Genomic DNA, 27864 nt, shown 5'->3' with positions numbered 1-27864 from the left:
AACAGGGTTGCCTCATCACTGGACATGGTTCAAATATACCGGTACAATTGTTTAAAAACTGTTTACCTTTAGATTCCTTAGATTACATTTAAAATTGCACCAAAGAATCATATGATATTAGGTTGTTTCCTTAATTGGGGCAGATGTATTTGAGCTACAGCCTTGACAGACTCACTTGCTTTCAGACAGCCTCTCTAGAAGCATCTCAGCCACAGCTTTCTCCTTCATCTCCGTGGGGACGCGATCAGTGGGGTAGTGATTCTCCACCTCGATCAGCTCGTGCTCGTTAGGGGTCATTCCCATCATCCTCTTCTGCCTAACAAGGTATACGATTGGACAAATGGCCAGTAAAGTCATGCATGTCAGTGAGCTTGTTGATGTACAGCATCAAACAGGAGGTGTGAAGGAGCTACTGAGCGAAGTAAAACTTCACAGAGGTTCTGAACTACAGTGGTGCTTCAAAGTTTGTAAACCCTTTTAGACGTTTATAGATTTCTGCAGAAATCTGAACTAAAACTTTATCAGATTGAAGTCATACAAGTAGGTAATGCAGTGATTTTCTTTCTCCAAACATACCGCTTCGCATTTCAACCAATAGGATCTATTTTGGTCTCAACGATACATTGTTCCACTAGCCTTCTGGCTTATCCACGTGATCTTCAGCAAACTTCAGACAGACACAACGCACACTATTGTTGCTCAGTGCTCTCCTGGTGGACTCATGAACATTGACCTTAGCCAATGTAAGAAAGGCCTTTAGTTACTTCGATGTTACCTTGAGTTTTTTGGTGACCTCATGAGCTATTATAGGCCTTGTTGTTGACGTGACCTTTCTTGGTTGACCACTCTCGGGGAAGGTAATTATAGTCTTGAATTTCCTCCATTTGTACATAACCTGTCTGACCATGTATTGGCGGACTCTCCAGAGACGGTTTGATTTCCAGCCTAATGATCCGGCTATTGATCCAACACCTGACTCAAATTTTATCTTCAAATTATTATCTGCTAATCCTAAAGGTTCACATACTTTTGCCACTCACATGTGTAATATTGGCTCATTTCCTCAATAAATGAGTACAGTATTCTTGTCTCGTTTGGTTGATTTGGTTCTCTTAAAAGTTTTAGGTCAAATTTATGCAGTGATATAGAAAATTCTAAAGGTTTCACTAACTTTCAAACACCACTGTAGCAATCCCTGGTTTTCCCTGGGATCCCTGGTCAAAAGACTTAATATGTTAACCCGACTGCAGTGTGTGTGGTTCACCATCGTGTTCTAGCCCACGTGTAATGTGTGGTGTGTCTGTGTGTGTGTGCGTGTGTGTGTGTGTGTATTTTTGGGTGTCCATGCAGTGCTGAATGGAAGAAGGTGGCCCTGTATGACCTGAAGTCCAGGAGTTGTCGCTGCACCTCTGGGGCCTGCATGTTCTGGACTTCCTGAGCAAATCGTTTTTGGGCCTCCTCAGTGATCAGGTCTGGGCGAGTGCGGTCTGGAACACAGAGAATACAACCTCAAACACACACTGAAGGATTACTTATACACACCAAGCTCACAGACCTGGGGGGCAACTGCCTATATATAAAAAAATTGCAGTGCCATAAAAATATGTTTAGTGTGTTAGTCATTTCATTTGCAGTTGTAACCATCATTACATTTTTAGCCAATTGAGCTATTATTTTTTTTAACTATTATTGAATGCTCACAAAAAGTTCACAAGCTCCCGTTCATTATTAGGGCTTTGCTCAGTGGCGGTAGAAGTCAGATCTGTGATGCGACATGCAGTTTCCTTAGCTGATGTTAAATGGATTGTAACCATGAGTATTTCCACACTATTGCTCACATTGGCAGATGGCCAGGGCAAACCTACAGGGCTAAAAATGTTTGGAGCAATAAACTGTATATGAATGGATCATTAGTAACTGAACACCACAGGATCATTAGTAACTAGACACCACGGGAACTTCAGAAACTGTACAACACTAACATCAACATTAGTAACAAGAATTTGCTACACATTAAATGCATTAACCATTTCATGAAATGAATGGAAGATAACATGTGAACTTTGACAGTTCTATAACATAATACTAATAGCATGACGTGTGCCTGGGTCGACACATATCATCACAGTGTTGTCTGACTTGACTTATACACTTGGTGCCATTTAAAATCTACCCTTTCCACAGTATTCCTGTGTGGGTTTATTGTCTCCCTACTAAAGTCTTTGTTGTTACTGTTATCACCCCACCAGCAAGGTCAGAGCCTAGCAGTGGGACCGTAACAAATAGTTTTAGCAATTAATATACATATGACAGTAGTGTGCACAAAGCTTTTGTTATAGTAAAAAAGTTCTACTACAAAAAATGGAGACAGCTTACCTAATTCAACTGATATATGAGGAGGTACAGAGACTCGGAGGATCTAAAAGAGGAAGACAAATACACAAAGCAGAGAACAATCACAAACTTTCCCCCAGTATCCAATGCAACAGGCTGCAATCTCAAGCCCTCGCCACTAGATGGCCCACTAATATTGAGATAATTACTCCAAACAAAAACAAAGCAGATTTGTTCCCAGCTAAATTCCCAGAGGCACAAAAATCACTTCACAATACTGCTTCCTCAACAAATACAAAGGATGGAAATCCCTTGTATTAAATAACAGGTAGAAATAACACTGCACTAGAGGATAGGTGAGAGCCATGATACTTCTCTATAGAATACTGCGCTGAATCACAGAGGTAGAAATAACACTGCACTAGAGGATAGGTGAGAGCCATGATACTTCTCTATAGAATACTGCGCTGAATCACAGAGGTAGAAATAACACTGCACTAGAGGATAGGTGAGAGCCATGATACTTCTCTATAGAATACTGCGCTGAATCACAGAGGTAGAAATAACACTGCACTAGAGGATAGGTGAGAGCCATGATACTTCTCTATACAATACTGCGCTGAATCACAGAGGTAGAAATAACACTGCACTAGAGGATAGGTGAGAGCCATGATACTTCTCTATACAATACTGCGCTGAATCACAGAGGTAGAAATAACACTGCACTAGAGGATAGGTGAGAGCCATGATACTTCTCTATACAATACTGCGCTGAATCACAGAGGTAGAAATAACACTGCACTAGAGGATAGGTGAGAGCCATGATACTTCTCTATACAATACTGCGCTGAATCACAGAGGTAGAAATAACACTGCTCTAGAGGATAGGTGAGAGCCATGATACTTCTCTATACAATACTGCGCTGAATCACAGAGGTAGAAATAACACTGCTCTAGAGGATAGGTGAGAGCCATGATACTTCTCTATACAATACTGCGCTGAATCACAGAGGTAGAAATAACACTGCTCTAGAGGATAGGTGAGAGCCATGATACTTCTCTATACAATACTGCGCTGAATCACAGAGGTAGAAATAACACTGCACTAGAGGATAGGTGAGAGCCATGATACTTCTCTATACAATACTGCGCTGAATCACAGAGGTAGAAATAACACTGCTCTAGAGGATAGGTGAGAGCCATGATACTTCTCTATACAATACTGCGCTGAATCACAGAGGTAGAAATAACACTGCACTAGAGGATAGGTGAGAGCCATGATACTTCTCTATACAATACTGCGCTGAATCACAGAGGTAGAAATAACACTGCACTAGAGGATAGGTGAGAGCCATGATACTTCTCTATACAATACTGCGCTGAATCACAGAGGTAGAAATAACACTGCACTAGAGGATAGGTGAGAGCCATGATACTTCTCTATACAATACTGCGCTGAATCACAGAGGTAGAAATAACACTGCACTAGAGGATAGGTGAGAGCCATGATACTTCTCTATAGAATACTGCGCTGAATCACAGAGGTAGAAATAACACTGCACTAGAGGATAGGTGAGAGCCATGATACTTCTCTATACAATACTGCGCTGAATCACAGAGGTAGAAATAACACTGCACTAGAGGATAGGTGAGAGCCATGATACTTCTCTATACAATACTGCGCTGAATCACAGAGGTAGAAATAACACTGCACTAGAGGATAGGTGAGAGCCATGATACTTCTCTATACAATACTGCGCTGAATCACAGAGGTAGAAATAACACTGCACTAGAGGATAGGTGAGAGCCATGATACTTCTCTATAGAATACTGCGCTGAATCACAGAGGTAGAAATAACACTGCACTAGAGGATAGGTGAGAGCCATGATACTTCTCTATACAATACTGCGCTGAATCACAGAGGTAGAAATAACACTGCACTAGAGGATAGGTGAGAGCCATGATACTTCTCTATAGAATACTGCGCTGAATCACAGAGGTAGAAATAACACTGCACTAGAGGATAGGTGAGAGCCATGATACTTCTCTATAGAATACTGCGCTGAATCACAGAGGTAGAAATAACACTGCTCTAGAGGATAGGTGAGAGCCATGATACTTCTCTATAGAATACTGCGCTGAATCACAGAGGTAGAAATAACACTGCTCTAGAGGATAGGTGAGAGCCATGATACTTCTCTATAGAATACTGCGCTGAATCACAGAGGTAGAAATAACACTGCTCTAGAGGATAGGTGAGAGCCATGATACTTCTCTATACAATACTGCGCTGAATCACAGAGGTAGAAATAACACTGCTCTAGAGGATAGGTGAGAGCCATGATACTTCTCTATACAATACTGCGCTGAATCACAGAGGTAGAAATAACACTGCACTAGAGGATAGGTGAGAGCCATGATACTTCTCTATACAATACTGCGCTGAATCACAGAGGTAGAAATAACACTGCACTAGAGGATAGGTGAGAGCCATGATACTTCTCTATACAATACTGCGCTGAATCACAGAGGTAGAAATAACACTGCACTAGAGGATAGGTGAGAGCCATGATACTTCTCTATAGAATACTGCGCTGAATCACAGAGGTAGAAATAACACTGCACTAGAGGATAGGTGAGAGCCATGATACTTCTCTATACAATACTGCGCTGAATCACAGAGGTAGAAATAACACTGCACTAGAGGATAGGTGAGAGCCATGATACTTCTCTATAGAATACTGCGCTGAATCACAGAGGTAGAAATAACACTGCACTAGAGGATAGGTGAGAGCCATGATACTTCTCTATAGAATACTGCGCTGAATCACAGAGGTAGAAATAACACTGCTCTAGAGGATAGGTGAGAGCCATGATACTTCTCTATAGAATACTGCGCTGAATCACAGAGGTAGAAATAACACTGCTCTAGAGGATAGGTGAGAGCCATGATACTTCTCTATAGAATACTGCGCTGAATCACAGAGGTAGAAATAACACTGCACTAGAGGATAGGTGAGAGCCATGATACTTCTCTATAGAATACTGCGCTGAATCACAGAGGTAGAAATAACACTGCACTAGAGGATAGGTGAGAGCCATGATACTTCTCTATAGAATACTGCGCTGAATCACAGAGGTAGAAATAACACTGCTCTAGAGGATAGGTGAGAGCCATGATACTTCTCTATAGAATACTGCGCTGAATCACAGAGGTAGAAATAACACTGCACTAGAGGATAGGTGAGAGCCATGATACTTCTCTATAGAATACTGCGCTGAATCACAGAGGTAGAAATAACACTGCACTAGAGGATAGGTGAGAGCCATGATACTTCTCTATACAATACTGCGCTGAATCACAGAGGTAGAAATAACACTGCACTAGAGGATAGGTGAGAGCCATGATTTTTCTATATAGAATACTGCGCTGAATCACAGAGGTAGAAATAACACTGCTCTAGAGGATAGGTGAGAGCCATGATACTTCTCTATACAATACTGCGCTGAATCACAGAGGTAGAAATAACACTGCACTAGAGGATAGGTGAGAGCCATGATACTTCTCTATAGAATACTGCGCTGAATCACAGAGGTAGAAATAACACTGCACTAGAGGATAGGTGAGAGCCATGATACTTCTCTATAGAATACTGCGCTGAATCACAGAGGTAGAAATAACACTGCACTGGAACACAGGTGTAGTTAAAATAATGCACTGGAACACAGGTGTAGTTAAAATAATGCACTGGAACACTGGGGTAGATATTATACTGCACTGGAACACAGGTGTAGTTAAAATAATGCACTGGAACACTGGGGTAGATATTATACTGCACTGGAACACAGGGGTAGTTACAACACTGCACTGGAACACAGGTGTAGTTAAAATACTGCACTGGAACACAGGTGTAGATACAATACTGCACTGGAACACAGGGGTAGATACAATACTGCACTGGAACACAGGGGTAGATACAATACTGCACTGGAACACAGGGGTAGATACAATACTGCACTGGAACACAGGGGTAGATACAATACTGCACTGGAACACAGGGGTAGATACAATACTGCACTGGAACACAGGGGTAGATACAATACTGCACTGGAACACAGGGGTAGATACAATACTGCACTGGAACACAGGGGTAGATATAATACTGCACTGCTCTAGAGCAAAATAAAAGCCATAGGACAAAAGTCAAAGGGGGTGTGTCAGCAAGGTCATTCCCATGACCCATACAGGAAGCACAGGATCAGACAACTGGCTGGTAATGAACGAAACAACCAAGTAGAAGAAGAAACAGACAGCAGGAGCGAGATCACATACTCAAACACAAACAAGAGACCAGAAGACCGGAGGAGAAGACCAACAGTGTGACAGATGGAACACAAACCGTCCAAACTCACCAACATGGCAAACAAACCCAAGTTCTGTCATCTACGTAAACCACTCACCGCTCCTTTGTCCAAGAAGTTGTTGTAGAAATCCACAAATTGCTTCTTGGCCTCTTTGGCACTGAGGCGCCTCATGAGGTCAGCATGCAGGTAGCACAACTGCCAATTCAGAGAGAGCCATGGACAGACAGAGAGATAAATTACAAAATAATACTTGTATGTTTTTTGTTTTTTAAAAAAAACAAGCGCTTTGCAGAAATTAGTTTTTTTTTTTTTACACACATGAACCAATTATTTCACCTTTCACACCAAAAGACTTGCTTTAGCTTAGACAAAACTGCAGTGTTGTTGAGATCATTATGGTGCACTGAAGCAAGTCTTGCCATTGTTCTTCTGAATGTAAGCTGTCAGGCTGCACGTAGTGAGCAGAGCTAAACCATTTTGCTATATGTGTGTATATGTACAACGACAAACTTGGATTGAAGTGATATAGTAATCTCTGATTTTCAGTTATTAAGATGTCTCAGGGGTCTGACAGTGGAACATTGAAACCTGATCATAGCTGAGGTGAAAGGGTAATAGTGAGGGTAAATGGTCACAGTTAGAATGAAACAAGCCTGTAGTTCAACATCAATTATGCAAATCCCCCACCCTACACATCACCAAAAAAGGTAAAATGCAGACATGTGTAGTTCAGCTTTTCAAGCACCAGAGGACATAAGAGTGCACAAGCCAATTCATAAGAAAATGTCTGAGAGTTACACCGTGCAATCACATTTTGGGAGAGTATCAGTCAGCCGATCTCTCTGCAACTCAGACTCTATAGTTCTCTGAGGGGAATCTGCAAGGTTTCAAAGATCAAAAGTTAATTTATGGTAACCTTCTTCGTGTGTCCTCAAAAGTTTACACTGAAAAACCTCCACAAAATATACAGGGTGTGTTGTGTTTAGGCAGTACAGAGATGACCAGGGTGTGTTGTGTTTAGGCAGTACAGAGATGACCAGGGTGTGCTGTGTTCAGGGCGTACAGAGATGACCAGGGTGTGCTGTGTTCAGGGCGTACAGAGATGACCAGGGTGTGCTGTGTTCAGGGCATACAGAAATTACCAGGGTGTGCTGTGTTTAGGGCATACAGAGATGACCAGGGTATGTTGTGTTCAGGGAGTGCAGAGAAGACCAGAGTGTGTTATGTTCATGGAGTACAGAGAAGACCAGGGTGTGTTATATTCATGGAGTACAGAGAAGACCAGGGTGTGTTATGTTCATGGAGTACAGAGAAGACCAGGGTGTGTTATGTTCATGGAGTACAGAGATGACCAGGGTGTGTGTTCAGGGAGTACAGAGAAGACCAGGGTGTGTGTTCGGGGAGTACAGGGTGTATTGGGTTGAGGGAGGACAATTCAGGGAGAACAGAGAGTGTTGAGTTCAGGGAATAATACCTGTGGAGTGTCACACTGGCTGCATGCAAAATAAAGGCAGAGAGACTCATGCTTCATATTATAAAAAGGGTCTCAAAACGCATATTCTATAGCAACGCAGATTCTATAGTAACGCAGACTCTATAGTAAACGCATACTCTATAGTAAACGCATACTCTACAGCAGAGGTCCTCAACTGGCGGACCGCGGTCCGGATCCGAACGCAGTCCTGTCCGGACCCAATCTCATTCCTGATTAACTGGATACGGACCCAAAAAAATATTTATTAATTTTGACGGGAGAATAAATTTTAAACCGAAGCATTTATTTCAGGGCTATTGAAAAAAACACTCCGTAACGAGTGTTACATTCGACACACGCCCCCCCCCCCCCCCCCCCCCCCCCCCCCCCCCCCGCTCAACAACTTACAGTTGTGATCAAATTTATTCAACCCCCAATGCTGCGAAGGGTTTTATGGAATTCAGTGCACATTTGTAATTGTGTTCATAATGAAATCTTACAAGGACTTGTTAAAGAACTAAATGCAACTAAGATAGCATCAATTTTTTTTGTCATAAAGTATTAAATGGCCTTTTTGTGATTTCTTCATTGACACAATTATTCAACCCCTTTACGACTACCACTCCTAAGAACAGAGGTTCATTCCAGTGTTTTCCATCAGGTATTGAAAACATCTGTGGATGTCAACGAGCAGCAATCAAGCATGATAAGCACCAATTAGGCAGATTTAAAAGGACTGTGATACTCAGCTCCTTCTAGACATCTACTGGTGTGTTTCCAAGCATGGTGAAGGCAAGAGAATGGTCCCAGAAGACAAGAGAAGAGGTTATTGCTCTTCACAAGAATGGCAATGGATATAAAAAGATTGCGAAGTTGTTAAATATTCCAAGAGACACTATCGGAAGTATCATTCGCAAGTTCAAGTTAAAGGGCACAGTGGAAACGTTACCTGGTCGTGGCAGAAAGAAGATCCTGACCGCGACTGCTGTGCGCTACCTGAAGCGTAATGTGGAGAAAAATCCCCGCGTGACTGCTAAGGAACTGAAAAAAGACCTGTCAGATGTGGGCACTGAAGTTTCAGCTCAGACAATAAGGCGCGCACTGCATAACGAAGACCTCCATGCCAGAACGCCCAGACGCACCCCCTTGCTGACTCCAAAGAACAAGAAAAGTCGACTGCAGTATGCCAAAAGTCATGTGGACAAGCCACAAAGGTTTTGGAACAGTGTACTGTGGTCAGATGAAACTAAATTAGAACTGTTTGGGACAATGGACCAGCGCTATGTTTGGAGAAGGAAGAACCAGGCTTATGAACAAAAGAACACCTTGCCTACTGTGAAGCATGGCGGGGGGTCAATTATGCTTTGGGGCTGTTTTGCTTCTAATGGTACAGGAAAGCTTCAACGTGTGCAGGGTACCATGAATTCCCTTCAGTACCAGGAGATCTTGGAGGAAAATGTGATGGAGTCAGTCACAAACCTGCGGCTTGGGAGACGTTGGACCTTCCAACAGGACAATGATCCGAAGCACACATCCAAGTCCACTAGAGCATGGTTGAACATGAAAGGCTGGAACATTCTAGAGTGGCCATCGCAATCACCAGACTTAAATCCAATTGAGAACCTCTGGTGGGACCTAAAGAAGGCAGTTGCAGTGCGCAAGCCTAAGAATGTGACTGAACTGGAGGCTTTTGCCCATGAAGAATGGGCTAAGATACCCATAGGTCGCTGCAAGACACTTGTGTCAAGCTATGCTTCATGCTTGAAAGCTGTCATAACTGGAAAAGGATGTTGTACTAAGTACTAAAAAATAATGTCACTAGGGGGTTGAATAAAACTGATAATGATGTGAGCACAGTAAAGACATTTGTGGTTATTCCATCATAAATATTATGTTATGTTTGTCTAATTTATAAGTGCCTCTTTGATATAATTGTAAATAAGATGACTGAAATGATCAAAATCAATGTCAAACTGGCCAAAACACTTTATTTCAGTGGGGGTTGAATAAATTTGATCACAACTGTATGTTCGCCACCCCCGCTGCCCCGGACCTCAGGTCACAGCTATCTGCCAAAATTGGACCGCGGAAAAATATAGTTGAATACCCCTGCTCTACAGTAACACAGGCAGAGAGCAGTATAATGCCACCTCCTGGCGGGGCCTTTATCTTATTGCAAAGATACTAATGTCTTGCCTCAGTTCATGATTTTAAATATGCTTAAAGACCAAGATGCCATTTTAAAGGCTGACACTGACTGTTATACTCTTGCTGATTCATTCAGAGTAGCAATCTGTAGGATGGTGATCAATCATACACAAACAGTAAACAAGTTATACATGTTAAGCATTAATAAAGCATGTCAAAACACACACCTCATTGTAAAGAACATACCAATACAATCCCAGAAGACAAACCAGCTTACTAACTAGCTAAATGGCTTCATGGTGTTGCTGTTTAAGACAGATGTGCTATTCAGTGGTTCTCTCTCTAATATCCTTAAACACACACACACAATAGAGAAAATAACCTTCCACTATTGCTAATTTAACGTGACATGGTCATTGTCTATGACAATGTACCCCTACAAACAGTATTCAGTAATGCAGTATTCTGCTACTATTTGTACTAAAATACTGAAATCTCTTTCACAGAAGAGACACAAAGTTAGATTAATATCAGAACCTTTTAAGTCAGACAGAAAGGTGATAAATTATGGCATGTTTCATAGGAGATTTGTCTGGACAAAGAGAGAACTATAATTAGTGCTGGGCGGTATACCGGTTTGCACCGGTGTTTATTTTTGTTATTATAAGAATTTTTCATATACCGGCCACATCGGGTTAAATAACCTTCATGTGTCCGGAACGCAGCACGGTTGTTAATTGTTTCTCAAGGGATGCTTTTTATTGCTGTGCCGCTAAGCACAGATGCAACAGAGCGCAAATCTAGCTTGCTGAAAACAAGGGACGTTCTGAACCACAAATTCTACCAAACATTAAAGTAAAACATGATGCTCTAAAGGAACTTTTGCCAAAGAAAGGAGCCGTGTCTGTTGTCAGGAAGTACCGTGTTTTCTCGACTATAGAGCTCACCTCAATATAAGCCACACCTACGAAGTAAAAAAAAAAAGGAAAATGTTGTATAAGCCGCACCGGGCTAAAAGCCGCATATGTACTGAACTGAATACATTTAACCGAACTGACCGGTTTCTGAATGGTGCCTATTGCATTTCATGTACGACAGATTTGGCTTTCAGCTGGTGTTGTGCCGAATTCCGACTCCCCTCGTTTATCGGCATAAAGACGCTACAGTTGATATTGTTGATTTACATTTCTATGCATAAATAAGAGATAGACTTTAATTATCCATCACAGCAAATGGCATTATCTATGTCCAAAGACACACTGGCTCAGGAGTGTTAATTATTTTAAATAAAAAAGACACTGGCTATACTGAAGTTCACCTCTGACCACATGACTGCAGTATTAATCAGTATTATGTCTAAATATCTAAATTAGGACAAAACTAGAGTGCTCAATGAACTAAGTTATAATCACTGTAACTCCCGGATATCATCTGTAGCATCTTTATGCGTGTGCAAACGAGAGGAGTCGGAATTTGGCACAACATATGCTGGTTTGAAAAAAATTCTCCGTCGTGCCTGCTGCTTGCACGTGCTAAATGAAAATGAGCACTTTCTTCTTTGATTTACAACTTTGTCCTACCACCTGATTCACTTTCTGCTCCGCCCCTTGACGGGTGAAGAAACATCTACAGAAAAGCCGCACCTCAATATAAGCCGCATGTTTCAATGTGTGAGGGAATAAGTAGCGGCTTATAGTCCAGAAAATACAGATAGCAATCGCAATCGCGGGGGCTCCGCTGTGGTGTGTCGAGGTCGCGTTCGCACAACGCTTCAGCACTGTGTTTGCAGGGTTCATCCACCTTTACAAGGTGGAATTCAAGCACTTGTATGGCACTTTCAAAGTCCATTTTCAATATTTTCCAGCACCTTCAGCTTAATTAAATTACATATTTATACAAATACATACATGGTCGAAATGATTCGAAATAATTCGCTTTATATCACATTAAAAGAGATTTTTTTTTAATGAAAGGTTTTGTATTTTTACTGCAACTGTCATGCTATATGATTCATTCACTACTTTAGTGCTACCATTTGAAAACTGATCATGTGGGGCCATGCAAATCTGTATTACATGTAATTACATGAGACATTATTCTAACAGTGGAATAGGGTACTCTTAACCACTCTTTTGCAGTAATTATTTTCGTAATCAATGCAGTTAACATCATGCATGGGGGGAATTTTGAAATATATATTTCAAAATATAATTTTGAAAAAATACCGTGATATAGAATTTTGGTCATACCGCCCAGCACTAACTATAATCTTACTAGCAGAAGCACAGAACACACATGCATAGACATACATGCACAACACACGCATATACACACACACACACACACTTTCTTACCGCAGGAGCACAGTCAAACTGCAGTATGACATGATGTAGGAAAACCAGCAGATGGGTGGGTCTCTTCTTCAACATCTCAATACTGGTAAAGAAACTATTCTGATCATCAATGTTCTGAAACAGTCCAAGAGAGGCGGAGCAATACGAGAGGTCAACAAGATCAAAAGTGGAAGACAAACATGGGGGAGGAGTTAACCACACGAGGCAGGGAAGAGTGCAGGAGGAGGAACTAATAAGGCACATCAACACACTATGCCTCATGATGTTTACTCTTTACAAGTAACAGTGATGGGTCTTATTTTTTACTGACTAACAAGTGGTGCTTATAAACATGTCTCGGTGCATGCAAGACAGTGGCTCACCGGGTCCAGGTCATTTTCAAAGTCTTCATCCTCTGCTCCTATTATGCTCTTAGCCATAATGGCTCCTGCTGGTCCACGCTGTGTGTGTGTGTGTGTGTGAGAGAGAGAGAGAGAGAGAGAGAGAAAATGAGTGAGAAAGAAAGAGAAGGGAATGAGTGTGAGAAACATTCTCTATATTTGTCTGCTTACTACAATAGTTTCACGAAGGCCAGTGGAAGACTGAGAGGAAGAGACAGAGATCTAAAAGTGCCTTGTGACACTGTCTTCCAAACTGCTCTAAAGATCAAAGGCTGAATGTTTCATGACGCCACAATATTTATTGAATTTTCACAGAACTTTGTGGTTCTAGGCAAGACAAAGCTAGTTTATTTGTGTTGCCTTAATACCTTTACATACACACTGAGCTTATATCTAATAAGGTTTAAAATGAACCACTGGTCTGTGCTATGCTCTGTGCTCTTGTAAGCCAACATTAAGACCCCCTCTCAACACCCAACCTAAGCACTATTGTATGATCAGGATTACAAATTTGGAAGTGAAGCATTCTTTGCATTTGTTTGACAAGCTCTAATGTGCCATCAGGCAGACATTCCTGACAGATAAAAAGCTTGAAGGACAAGCTAGGTAGGTAAACCTATATCTAGATAAACGAGATAAACTTACACTAGATAAGACTAATTCTAGATACACGAATTAGCTCCTAAGAAGCGCCTGAAAAAACAACCAAGATTTATATAGATTTCATATTTTGCAAATATAACTGAGGAAGCAAATTGTTTTTCTTTTCCTGTGAAAGCAAGTCAACATTGATTCAGCCACCGTAAATTCTCTAAGAACTCCAATATGCTGTCTATGAGATCAACTGACGAATATAATTTGAAACACATTGACCAAACTGTTGTTGAGACACTTGGTAATTATTAACAGACAGGTGTTTTAAGCAAATCAGCAAAATCAAGGTATTTTACAGTGGCTGGTTCCAATTTTGCATTTATTGACTTTACAAGGTTAGTGCATTTGATTGTCATTGTAGTATACGCAAACTAAGTCTGACTGTCATTATCCAAAATCTTGAACCCATGAGAAACCAACACGGCTCTGGAGTGCTACCTCTGAAACACTAGAAATACCACTAGAATACTTGTGAAGCATTTTATGATTTAATTTCAAGATGTGTAAAACTTCATCTTAAACTATATTTCAGAAAACATTGTTATTTTCTATGTATTTCAAGTTGCATCATAAATGATTTTGCTGCAATTTTCCCAAGAAGCTCAATGGCCAATGTTGCCAGATTCTGCAAGCTCTCGGGTCAAACCATGTCTTCAGTTCTGCACCACAGTCACAGGCTTAAGCTTTAGGAGCACAGCACTGGTAGAAGACAAATATTTACAGCTATCCTATTGACATTTTATGAACAAGAGGCTGATCAATCTGACATGATAAGAGAAACATTAATAAGTTATACAGATTACTAATACAGATTAATATGAACAGAACAGAAAACTATATGTTGACAAGCACAGCGTTTCGACATCTGATATGCTTGCTATACACTTTTTTTTGCCACAGAATACATTAGTTTAACAGGGTTGCTGAATAACATACTATTCCTGGATTAAATGCTTCATGGATGAAACTGCAAATACTGAAAACCTTTTGAAGTTTATTGAGTAAAATTACTGATTAAAGCTAAAGAAACATTACATAGTATTGTTGTAATACATTATTTACAACAATACATTCATATTCTATTGTTTAATTTCACTAATAAAAAGTCTAAATTGTCACGGTAACAGCTCCGAACCCTTCCCTGTGGGCGTGTCGTTATGTTGTCTGCGTGCAGTTCTGTCCATGTTTGTACTTCCGTGGGAGTGGGTTGTTTGTGAGTGTGTTCGTAGTCGCACCTGTGCCTTGTCTCGAGATCACGAGGGTCTGTGTTCATCACCTATTTAATGTGCGTTCGCAGTGTCTTGTGCTCGTCTTTGTCTAAGCTCGTGTCGTGCGAGTGTCACTAGTTGCAGTGCTCGCGCTGTACGCGTCGCACTTTCACGTTTGTCCACCACAATAAACGTTTTGTGTCACTGCATCTGTTCGTCGTGCCTGCCTCCTCCCAAGCATTACAAAATACTTAAAAGTTTAGCGTTTAAAGGTGTTAAGCTGTTCTGTCACTCCAGAGAAGACCATCATTCGGTGTCCCACAAATTTGAATGTATTGAGCTGGATTAAAACATAATGCTACAAACACAAACTACATGATTAACAAATTCCCCAAATTCAAATTTCTCTTGAACACATCACAGAATGTTTCTGAAAACCTGCTGTTGATGAGCCATTCGATTAGGTAATGAACCTCTACAGAGTGCTGTCCATCACATGTTCCTCGCTGCCTTACAGCGTTTATAGTCGCACCATTTTTAAGAGGCCTGTCTGCTAGGATGAGTGATGGATGTATAAGGGAGAGTCCACCCTCTGGGCAAGGGGATTAGGTTGTGGAACATTGGGGCTCACAGCACAGAGGCTGAGTGAAGAGCCAGCTGTGTGAGTGTTGCGGCCCCCGGTCTTCCGGCTGTCGTGGCACATTCCAGAATTTATTAAGTGTCAGCATGTGTTTATGCATGGACAGACGTCATGCTTCAGCAGGTGTGTGAGATTCAAAGGCGAGGACGTAACTGTTATCTGTTATGAAGCCACTGGCAGAAATCACAAAAATGCCCTGCACACATGATAAGAACTGGACATAAAGTACCAACAACTGGTGAACAAGAAGAGTAGTAATGTACCTGAGGGTTTGGTGATTAGTTAGAGTAGTAATGTACCTGAGGGTTTGGTGATTAGTTAGAGTAGTAATGTACCTGAGGGTTTGGTGATTAGTTAGAGTAGTAATGTTACTGAGGGTTTGGTGATTAGTTAGAGTAGTAATGTACCTGAGGGTGTCAGGGCTGGGTCCAGGACCATTCCCCCTGTCGCCACAGGAGGGCGCGCTCTACCTACTACAGTCAGTGCTGGGTCCAGGACCGCCCCTCCTGTCGTCACGAGGAGGAGTGCGCGACTTAATGCGCAAACGAGACGCAATCAGCAGTGAGGACCTGCAGCTGTGCCTTCCCCTATTTAACAGGCACAGTTGCAGTGCCTCACTGCTGAGTTGTTCGTTGCCTCTCGCTCGTACTGCCAGCCGGTATTCTCTCCAGGTTCTGTGTTGGTCTTCGCTACCACGCTTTTCTTTTCGAGTTTTTTCTCCTGCGCCTTCCCTGGCCTACCTCAAGTTTTCCCCCCTCTTTATCCTTCCTATCGTTTGTTTCTTTGAAGGGTTGTCTTAGTTATTTTTTCAAGCGTCACGCTTCAGCCAGCTGCCCCTCACTGGCGTTTGTTACTTTGTTCGTTTGTGCATCTGAGTTTTGCTGACACGTTGAGTCTTTCCTCCGTGTGTTTTTCATTTCTGAAGTTTATTATTTTGTTCGTTTGTTCTCCTTTTTGCCGACACGTCGAGTTTTCTCCTCCGTGTATTTTCTGTTGGTTTTCAGAGTTTTTATCTCTGCTTTTGTTTTCTGCTTTTCCCGCTTATCGCGGAGGTCTCAGTTCATTATCAGTCCTTTGAGTTTGCTCCTGAGTCCATCTAATACAAACCCCGTGAGTCCTCTGTGTTCGGAGTTCTCACGTTACAGAACAACTCAGCCTTACTATGGACTCAGCAGACTCTCAGGGCGTCGATGAGCTGAGGGTTGCTCTGGCTGCTCAAGGGCAGGCTATAGGCAGACATGAACAGGTTTTGCAGCAAATACTGACCCAACTCCAGACCATGTCCGCTACTATCCAGGAGGCGGGTCAGTCTGCCGCTCGCCCTGGGTCGTCTGCCGCCTCTATGGCACCTGAACCGCCGAGCGTCTCACGTGGGGAGCCTACATTACCCGCTCCCGCTCGTTATACCGGAGAACCCGAAGAGTGTAGAGGGTTTTTACTTCAGTGCTCTCTTGTCTTTGAGCAGCAGCCCTCCAGATTCCCCACCGAGAGAGCTAAGGTGGCTTAAGTTATGGCATTGCTCTCGGGCAAAGCGTTACAATGGGCTACGCCGGTGTGGGAGAAGCAGCCTGAGACCTGCGCTTCGTTTGACCGCTTCTCCTACGCCATGCGTCAGGCTTTTTACCATCCCGTAGCCGACGGTTTGGCAGGCTCCAGATTGCTGCGGATGCGCCAGGGTCGGCTTACGGTGGCCGAGTACTCATTGAAGTTCCGTACTCTGGCTGCCGAAAGTTCTTGGGGATCAGAGGCGCTAGGGGCTATATATATGGAGGGGCTAAGTGAGGAGATCAAAGACGAGCTCTCCCTCAGAGAGCCACCCACCACGCTAGACGCTATGATCGAACTCACAATAAGGATAGACAACCGCTTGCGTGATCGCAAAGTGCAGCGGCGTTCGCAGAGCAGGTCGGTCTCGCTCTCTGACATACCCGATAGCAAGGCTGTGTCCGGTCCTACTGAGGCCGGTGAACAGCCTATGCAACTAGGTCATACGCGCCTTTCAAGGCAAGAAAGGGAGAACCGCCTGCGAGGAGGCAAATGCCTGTATTGTGGAGGATCTGAGCACAATATCGCGGAATGCCCCGAGCTGCAGGGAAAAGGGCAGACCCGTCGGTAACCGGGGAAGTTCCGACGGGTCAGAACACTTATTCCCCTGCCATGGGTTTGACGTCACAGGTGGTTTTATCATGGAGGGGATCCGAGGAGCATCGGTTATTGGCTCTGATTGACTCTGGGGCCGCGGATAATTTCATTGACGCGTCTCTGGCCTCGTCCCTCGCGATACCCCTTCACCCGTTAGACAAACACCTCTCTGTGTCCGCGGTCGACGGCCGCATACTCACCTCCGGCATGATCACGCATCAGACCGTTCCCCTGTTGGTTCAAATAGGTAACCACCACGAGCAGATCACTCCTTACGTGATAGCCGCACCCCGTCTGCAGCTCATTTTAGGCTTCCCATGGCTCCAACGCCACAACCCAGAAATTGACTGGCTCAATCTCACCATTAGTCGATGGAGCAAGGTCTGCGACAAGGCCTGTCTTACTCCTCTCTGTCCCAAGCCTGGTGAAGGCCTGGAGGAGATCAAGGGGTTCGGAAGGGTTCCAACGGAATACCACGACCTCAGGGAGGTGTTCAGCAAGCGTAAGGCAGGGTTCCTACCCCCTCATAGAGCCAACGACATCGCCATCGACCTCCTCCCTGGTACGTCTCCCCCTAGGGGGCGTCTGTTCTCATTGGCGTTGCCCGAGCGTAGAGCCATGGAGGACTATATACAGGAGTCCCTGGCGGCCGGGATCATCCGGCCCTCCACTTCCCCTGCTGGAGCTGGCTTCTTTTTCGTTGGGAAAAAAGATGGGGGCCTCAGGCCCTGTATTGACTATCGCGAGCTGAACAAAATAACCGTTAAGGACCGTCACGTTTGCTTCAGCCAGCTGCCCCTCACTGGCGTTTGTTACTTTGTTCGTTTGTGCATCTGAGTTTTGCTGACACGTTGAGTCTTTCCTCCGTGTGTTTTTCATTTCTGAAGTTTATTATTTTGTTCGTTTGTTCTCCTTTTTGCCGACACGTCGAGTTTTCTCCTCCGTGTATTTTCTGTTGGTTTTCAGAGTTTTTATCTCTGCTTTTGTTTTCTGCTTTTCCCGCTTATCGCGGAGGTCTCAGTTCATTATCAGTCCTTTGAGTTTGCTCCTGAGTCCATCTAATACAAACCCCGTGAGTCCTCTGTGTTCGGAGGTCTCACGTTACAGAGGGTTTGGTGATTAGTTAGAGTAGTAATGTACCTGAGGGTTTGGTGATTAGTTAGAGTAGTAATGTACCTGAAGGTTTTGTGATTAGGGGGAGTATTATTGTGCGTCATGGTTTGGTGATTAGGGAGAGTATTAGTTGCCTCAGGTTTGATGTTTAGGGAGAGCACTAAGGAGTGTCAGGGTTTGGTGGTTAGTTAAGAGTATTAGTGTACCTCAGGGTTTGGTGAATAATGGGAGTAGTAATGTGCCTCAAGAGGTGCCACCCTACTGCACTGAGCTAATAAAGGTTTTCTCTTTTTGTTTCATGCTTCCATTCTTTCTTTAAGAAGTTATTAATAATGTTCAGTTTGTATAACTATCCTGGAGCACACATACACCCACAGGTTGCTGAATGTAATATTTCTTGTCACAAGCTTCATACAGCTCCTGTACTGCCACACAGCACTGAGGTCAAATGTCTAATCCTACTGATAAGTAGAAAGATAAAACAGACTTAAGATTAACTGACAATTCAATTATTTAACACGGTTGTCAGCATATACAACTAAGCACAAATTGGCAATAAGCTTCCATTTAAAGTAATATGGTTGCCAGTTACTAAGTTTAAAATTTAATTTACTATCACTACCATTGCACATATCTTCATAAATCTGGCTTTAGCTTAATACATACAGAAAACATTGTTTACTCCATCTAAAAGACATATTCATTTTGCATTAATGAAAAAAACAAACAAAACAAGAACCTCCCACCATCCTTACCCCATCAAGGGCGTCTTCACAATCCATGCTGTTGTTGGTGGAGCCAATGTGTGTCAATCACTCTCCTGTAAAGACATCAAACCACCATTAAAAGGGTTAAAACATTCCCAGTTTAACAAAGACCATCTAATGCAGTGAAGCCTTCAGGCCTGGTGGAGCTATCTAGACCTTCCTCTCAAAGGCATGGGAAAGACATGAACAATCAATAACAGACTGAACCGTAATGGAAGACTAGAGCAGGATAATGAGCATAAAGCTTTGTACTGATAAGCCATCAGTTGCTCTGCATATAAGCAGAAAATGACTTGATGCTAAGCTGTTTTTAACATGCGTTTTGGTTTCAGTTGTGACCTGTGGATTGATGTAACTGAACACCACATACTGCAAAAATTCAGAACAATTTTAGACAGTCAGAACAATGAGTCAGAACATCTGCTGGTCTCCACGTCCATACTCCTCCTCAACATCTCAAACTGCAAAGAATACAACGAACAAAATACAACAATAACTACATAAATAAATAATGAAAAGATATTAACAAATAGCCAAAATGTTAATTGTCATTTTTGCACCTAATATGATTACGTAAAATTAATTTTATCTATTTTGTAACATACTGCATTATATTTTTAGTTTTCGAAGTGTTTAATGCATTTTTGAAGTCAAAGATATCTGGTCAAATCCTCTCTTTCCCTTTCTACAAGTATTTCTATCTAATCCCATACAGCACCACAATATGAAATATCGCACCGAGATGCACTTGGCACCAAGGGACAAACCCCATTACAGCAATAGTTTTACTACCAGTGCAGCCTAACGCAACGGCATCTTAAAGCGGGGTTTCTGTTTCTGCCTTGAGAAGATGGATGTTCAGTTGATGTATCAAGGGATCACAGCTGGAAAAGGACAACAGCGGAGTTCTCTGCTGTGCACTAGGATTGAGGGAGAGTGGCGGCAGCTACTTAATGCACAGTGACCAAGCTCTTTACAGTGAGGAACAGTGACTGCACAGGCCTGTAGTCACTAAGGGCAGTGTGTTTATCACCCACTTTAATCAGTCTCCTAGCCCTGTCTCTAGGGTCCCCAAGTCCCAACTGTACACCGAGGACTGCCTCTACACATGTCTGAAAAAAGGAAGAAAAAAAAAACAGCATGGGTGAGAGAGAGATCAAGACAGACAGAGAGGGAGAGCGAATGAGAGCAAGACAGAGTGAGAGAAAAAAGTGAGAGAGCGAGAGAGGAAATGGGTGTAATTTCCGATCTGTCATTTCCTGTCGCTATGTCTGCAAAAGCTTTGCCCAAATTGGCAAAAGAAAGACAAAAGATACAAGCACACGTGACTGATCCAACCAGACAAAATGACCTGAAGGTTGGGGTCAGAGGTTAAAGCTAAGGGCTAGGGTTGTGAAAGGTTGGGTGACGTACGTGGTCAACAGCAGTTCAGATGTTGTCACTTAAGGGTGATGCAGTTGATGCACCGTCTACCCCCAGTTTCACTAATCAGTCTCTGAGAGGAAGCTACACCACAAACACCACAAAAAGGAGCAAATGTGAAAAGCTATTTCACACGAACTCAATCTGAGGGAGATAACAGGATCAAAAGGACCAGCGAGAAAGCCATGTGAACACCAAGAAGTTAAACCTAGATCTCAAGCCAGAGAGACAGCAATGTCCTTAAATAAACATACAATCACAAACAGTAAAATACCAGTTCCACAAATGTGAAGGATGTGATGGGAATGGCATTAAAAGGTGATTCGATACAGACTCGACTCACTTCAGCCCAGCTCTCCCTTAGATGATGTAGTAAAAGTGTGATGCACAATTCCAGCATGTGTCAAAGCTGCCACGGAAACCGCAGAGATACAGCAGGCGGTGTCTGCAGCAACTGCCCACAACAGTGAGAACTGCTCAGAACAGCCAAGAGGCTTATGGGTAATGGAGTCATATAGTCCCCTTTAATAGAATGGTAGGATGGTTCTTTGATTCAGTCAAGGTATTTTAATACCATAGGAGATAGAGATAGCTGAAAGAGACTAATAGTAAAAAGCACTGATAGTACAGTGATGGTATTTATAGTACGATCTTGGCCCAAATGTTATATTTAGCTGCATTTAGCTGCTGCACTCTTTCAGCATTTCAGATTTTTATATTTAACATTTACTGTAAAAAGCAGTTTTCTTTTCATTAAACTAAATAATTTAAATTGGATTTTGCTCACATTAATGTATTAGTAATTATTACAAATGAATGTACATCTAACAAATCAAATGAACCTGGGTTCAATGATAGCAGGATTTAAGGAAGAAGTATGACAAAGAACCGCTGTGCACAGAGGGTGTGTGTAAGGTCGCGTGCGGCTAGCAGGCTAGCAGGCTAGCCTAAACACATTGGCCAGATCCTCACTGCCAGACCCTGAGGAACCTCGGGCTGTTCACAATCATCCAACTATGCATTAAGCACAATACGGTTTCAATTTGAACTCGTCAGTGCACTAGTTATCTGGTTCCTGTAGGTTCCAAGTCCAATGATCTCTGCAGCGTGTGCCATGAATATAAACTCCTGAACAAGTACACACCACCGTCCTCACACATCATTAATCTGTCCAAATACATAGAGCACATTTGTGCAGCATTAATATGGCACCACACAGGTAGATTGAGCGGTTATGACATTTTTAAATTAAGACAGTATAAGACTGAGAGGCCTGCATTAATAATCTGAGCTGATTAATGCCACTATGATGCCAACATATTTGCTTAAAAATCCAAGTGCTAGCAAGGCCTTTTTATGTGTGCAAGCAGTGGTAAATTTCACAAAGGCTTCTACAGAGAACTATACTTAGTACACATCTGTTTTTGCTAGAGTGCAACACGTGGTGTTGTCACTCCCAATCTCACAACATCACAGTTGTCCTGAGGCAAAGCATAGGTTACACTCGGACATTTAATCTGATGGTGGTAGTAAGGACAGTGCATGACATTTACATATACCACCGGCACATGCAGGCTACTGAAACATTCAGCAATGGTGCACGCAGGCTACTGAAACATTCAGCAATGGCGCACGCAGGCTACTGAAACATTCAGCAATGGCGCACGCAGGCTACTGAAACATTCAGCAATGGCGCACGCAGGCTACTGAAACATTCAGCAATGGTGCACGCAGGCTACTGAAACATTCAGCAATGGTGCACGCAGGCTACTGAAACAATTACCACTGGCACTACTGTAACTGGCCTTCCACTATGTTGCATAAATTGTGGACAAATAAACCAAAAAACAGTAACAATAGTTAAACTGATTTTTTTTTTGTAGTTTTAAAAGCTCTAATTTTACATAATGTGACAATCTCATTACAATCTCATTGATTATATTAAATATAATAAACATGGATTTCTTGAAGAATCCATTGCACCAATAACCCCTCAGCAAAAATTAAAATTCAATAATTGTAGCACTATGTAAGTAATACCAACACCATATATTTAGCACCTTATTTTACCAATATACTGCAAATACCATTTACATAGACAATAGCAACACCGTTTATATATATTATAGCAACCCCAAAGATGTACATTACGTAATACCTAGTTTGCATAACCGAATTGCAAACAAGCAGCTTTTCATTTCTCCTTTTGTGCCTCCTCCGGCCTGCCCTCTCGGCTGGCTCCGTTACATCCTGCCATTAGCTACATCACACCTTGTCTGCCTCCGATAGTCTGGCTGGGATCTGGTCTCCAGCCCCTGTTGAAGACAGGCCAGGAGGAGCCTCCTGATTGGTCAGCGTCCACTTCCGCAGCTACGCGTCCTTTATCTTCAAGGGCCGTGTGCACACATTTCATACAGTAGCGTAATCATCATGGTAAATCGGTCCACCACTGGCTTAATCCATGGAAGAAGTAAGTGACGCTTTCTTAGTAACAGAAGCATTTTGGCCGTTTGGGACCAAACCCATTCCGGAATGGCACGGACGACTAGAGGGACGGACTGAGCTCACTCCAGAGTCCGTGAACGTGCACGCAGCCTGGAACGCAAGCGGATTTTCCCAGCTTCCCTCTGATATTCATGACCCCACCCCCCGTTTTTAAAAGCTTAGAAAGCGAGGCAAATTATTATAAAAATCCTATAACATTCCCTGCCAACTCAAGAGAGGATCTTTCTGGATCATTGAGAAAAAGGGGGGTTATCACTACCCACATCCAAACCTTAAGCCCACTGAGCAGAAGCTCCCAAAGGTTTCGCCTATCCGCTGGAACGCCCAACGCTTTTTCCTCTTCTCTCTGGCTCTGCACAGGAGTGGCCGGAGACGGCCGGAAGCCAGGGAGGGAGGGTCGGACAGAGGCCTGGTCACACGGAGACCTGGATCTCCTGCAGCCCGGAGCCGGGACGCCAGGCAGTAATTACACAGCCTGAAACACAGAGCTCTTTGACTGCACACAGACCTGGTCTATGTGTTGGCCACACACACCCACACCTCTGCCCATTTCACTGTGTGTGTGTGTGTGTGTGTGTGTGTGTGTGTGTGTGTGTGTGTGTGTGCGCACACGTTCTTGGTGGTAACTTCTAGTGAATACGCTTGTTGATCTCTGATATGTGTGTGTAGGAAAAACTGTGTGTAGAGAGAGAAAGTGCTTAAGAAAGACTAGAAGACATGCGTGCCTGTCTTCAGCAGCCAGCAGTATTCTTCGCACAGCAGAAAGAGTTGAAGGCAGGATGTTTTGGAAGCATTACATCATATCCCATTTGTGTCCAGTGGCAGAAGTCTGCAGAGGCCCGGAGCAACAGGAAGCACAAGCACTTTGTCCAATCCACAGCTGCCACACGGTAAGCCACACCCCCTGCCAGTTGGGTACAAGCAGTGCTTGTTACCCAAGGGCAGTACAGCAGGCTGAGCCATCTGCCCCACTTCAACCTAGTGTCAAAACAGTGAGGCAGCCAGGACACTTTCAATGGCTTGTTTGTGCATGGTCTGCTTTGTAAAGCTCTGACCACACCCTTGCTGCTCAGGTGACACACACACACACACACACACACACACACACACACACAGGCCAGTGTGCGGACTCACACAGAGGCCAAGGCAACACACACGGGCCTACGCACATGCACAGGTCCAGGACCAGGCCCACCTACTGATCCTGCAAGGCACTGTTCAACGAAATGATGGAGACCGTTGTCCCAAGCCTTAAAAAACTTTCAGTTCAGCAATTTCTCAGGGTCACAGAGAAGAAGAGTGTAAAACTTCTTTTGCACTGGCACATCTTTGACAGCACGGGTTTAGTTTCCTTTTCATTTTACTGTCTGCTTTGTGCCCAGCTGTAGCCGTTAAAGACAGCAGCAGTTCCTTCATAACTGGGCCTTCATCTTCTATCACAGTCACCAAGTCGTAATGTACCGCAAGATTAAATCAAGCAGATCACACCCGAGATGGGAAACACATGAGTCTGACCTCTATAGCTTTTCAAATTCAACATCACTATAGCAACCAGCCATTACTGTGGCAGTTTTTTCTGCCTTAGACTAAAGAAAAAATATTTTGATCTTATATTCTATAGTTTAAATGTAGGTTATTTATTCTTTAGGTATTTTATGATTAGGTAGTCCCATTGTAGTTCAGTTGTGTAAGAGAATCATGAAGTGCAGCACAATCTATGTGCAGTTGGACGCGTTTTGTGCAGAATATAAACAGAAACGCACGTTTCGCCAAGTCATGCACAAACGTGAAGCCACACCAAGACGGAGAGGCTGCCACACAGTTGGAGCAGGTCTCATGTTCTGATAAAGCAGCCGCCATGTTCCCCTGGGCTGTATGAGAAAACTACACTCTTTCTTGGAAGACGGTGCAGCTGCTTTTTGTATGGAGCCATGGAGTTTTTGTAACAGCAGGACTCATGTGCATGTGTAACACACACACACGCATGCGCACGTATACAGGTGCATGCATACACGTGCACAAACGCGCGCACGCACACGCAGAGCTCGGTGAGTGACGCATCAGTGTGAACTGTTCCTGCATGCACCCAGGAGCCTTCACCCACATTCTCACGCACTTGCACAACTGCACTGGAAACATACAGCTCAGCATGACCGGCTCGTCAAACGCTCCCTCCGAGGCCACGGACGTCCCGGACGGTCACGTGCAGTTATGCTTACCTCTGGATGAATGAAAAAAAATAATACTTCAAAGCCTCATGACATAAAAGAAATTCTTCATTTTGAAGAGAATAGTGGGAAAACCACAGGAGAAGGGCTGGAGTTTGCGCCAGGACCCCCGCAGTTGAGTACAATGGAGGGTGGCCAATGAGAGGACGGGCGCAAGAGTCCCGTCCCCCCCCATGGAAAAACAGGCTATGTAGAATCAACCAACCCTCATCGGAATGACTGCCAAGGGGAGTCATTTGATGAGGATTTCAACTATGCACACTGTTCCAGAAACACCTGTCCAGGCTCTGAAGCCAGTCTAAGACAACACATACGTCCTGCACCGCAGCTTTCCACTGGGCCTGGGTGCAAACACGGTGCAACCAAACGCACGCGTGCAAGAATGTGACACAGAAAGGATAGCTTACAAACACACACACACAACGGAGTGAAACAGTGAGAAGAGAGTACAAAGCATGTGCAGCATTTCAGAACGAAAAGAAAATATTACCACAAAAGGAGGAGTTGGTAGCTTTCGGCCAGACAAGACTGTACTTGCCTGTGTGTGTGTGTGTGTGTGTGTGTGTGTGTGTGTGTGTGTGTGTGTGTGTGTTTAAGTGACTGACTCAGTGAGTGAGAGAAACTTGGAAGGAGGGAATAAGAAACAGGGTAGAAAAGCAGAGTCAGAACAGGAAAAGGAAATGTCACGGTCTTCCATTCACACACTTCAGACAGAGTCCACCCAAATATCAGTTTATGGAGCACCTCCTCCAATGCCAAATCCCTTACCACTTATTTCACAGCAATCTAAACAAGTGCACACTGACTCCAGACTTGCCAATACACAATATCATTTCAATTAGGAAATTTCTAACACAGCAATAAAGCTGTATTATCTTGCTGTTTCGTACCTGAAGAGTACTGTTGCTGGACAGATACCTGATTGTCTCTGCGTATCGTAACCAGCAATACCATGAAAGTAATCCCAAATTACAAAGTAAAAGCTCTTTTGTTCCTTTTTTTAACCTACATGTATTCGTGTTTTAATTTTAATTACGCATTAAATGTTTCTTACATGAACAACGGTAACAAAAATACTTTAAATACATTAGGAATGTTTTTGTCTATCGTAACTCTTACGTAAATTGTATTTCGTGTTATTTAAAGATAAACGGCACTGATGTTTCATCTGATAATTTCATGGCGATATATCATATTTTTGTCACAAGTAACTCAGTTAGCAATAGTATTATGTTCGTTACCAATACAATACTGGAGCAAAACATTGAAATATGCATTTTTTAACTACAATGTAGCTACATTCCTCTCGACAATCGCTGGCTAACTGCTCCAGCTAAACAACCAGAGCCTTATGACAGGACATTTCAGTTCCTCAAACAAATAACGAAAACTTAGGCTTCTTAAAAACGATATTGCATCTCATGGTACATAACAAAGTGTGTGCTAATAAACTTACCTTACGTTGTGAAACGTTGTGACAGACACCTATTAAGATGTACTGTTCGAAAGTTGTGGTAGGTCTATGGAAAAAACTACGCGGAAGTCGAAGAACGTTACATGTGTCTACTTAGGAAAAGGCACACAGATACTATCACTCCAAACATGCACTTTATTCCACTGAAGATACAGTATATACACGTATTTGAGAGTCTCCACTCAAATACGTGTATAGTCTGCCCCTTTCTAGTTGTTTTCGAATATGTTTTGCAAACATAACCTTTAGGCACTCTCTTCCTGTTTGATATAGCAACAAGGAGGGACTGACAAATTCTGAATTTGAGATCGCTCTCGTCTGGTTACAGCTTTGGTTCCGCAAGTGCTACAAAAAATGTGTTCCCCTCCGCTCCGCCGACCAAGGTCAGACGACACGCAGGCCAGTCGCTGACCACACGGGTGCCCAAGAGACCGCGTCACGTGGTGAACTTGTGCTAGTTTGTAACGCTCATCTCTGCGACATGCTAGTGTAATATACGTAGCTATTCTGGAGAAACAAGAATAATACCCAATTCCAAGTAAAGTTCGTGGTATTTAGGAAATACTGTCTTTAATCGAGATATATATATATATATATATATATATATATATATATATATATATATATATATATATATATATATATATATATATAT

The 27864-nt window shown here is 43.0% G+C and overlaps 1 protein-coding gene across 9 annotated transcripts in view; it reads right to left on the bottom strand.

Annotated features, from left to right (window-relative positions):
- Positions 1-27594, bottom strand: part of arhgef1 (Rho guanine nucleotide exchange factor (GEF) 1) — a 48572-nt gene extending 20978 nt beyond the window's left edge. For 5 of the 9 annotated variants that reach the window (XM_077012737.1, XM_077012742.1, XM_077012740.1 and 2 more), the window contains exons 1-8: positions 27192-27593; positions 19569-19633; positions 13039-13116; positions 12677-12790; positions 6797-6895; positions 2377-2419; positions 1382-1487; positions 176-316 (exon numbers count right to left, since the gene is read on the bottom strand). In XM_077012737.1, coding sequence (XP_076868852.1) covers positions 176-316; positions 1382-1487; positions 2377-2419; positions 6797-6895; positions 12677-12790; positions 13039-13116; positions 19569-19595 — 608 coding nt within the window. In that variant the 5' untranslated portion in view covers positions 19596-19633; positions 27192-27593. Of the gene's footprint in view, positions 1-175; positions 317-1381; positions 1488-2376; positions 2420-6796; positions 6896-12676; positions 12791-13038; positions 13117-19568; positions 19634-23160; positions 23293-27191 lie in introns of those variants that run through there. The other 4 variants (XM_077012741.1, XM_077012745.1, XM_077012739.1 and 1 more) reach the window with 4 other exon arrangements.
- Between the last annotated feature and the right edge of the window lie 270 nt (positions 27595-27864).

Source organism: Brachyhypopomus gauderio, chromosome 7 (assembly GCF_052324685.1).
Source record: "Brachyhypopomus gauderio isolate BG-103 chromosome 7, BGAUD_0.2, whole genome shotgun sequence".
In the NCBI taxonomy this organism is placed as follows: domain Eukaryota; kingdom Metazoa; phylum Chordata; class Actinopteri; order Gymnotiformes; family Hypopomidae; genus Brachyhypopomus; species Brachyhypopomus gauderio.
This window is presented reverse-complemented; position numbering and strand designations above follow the sequence as displayed.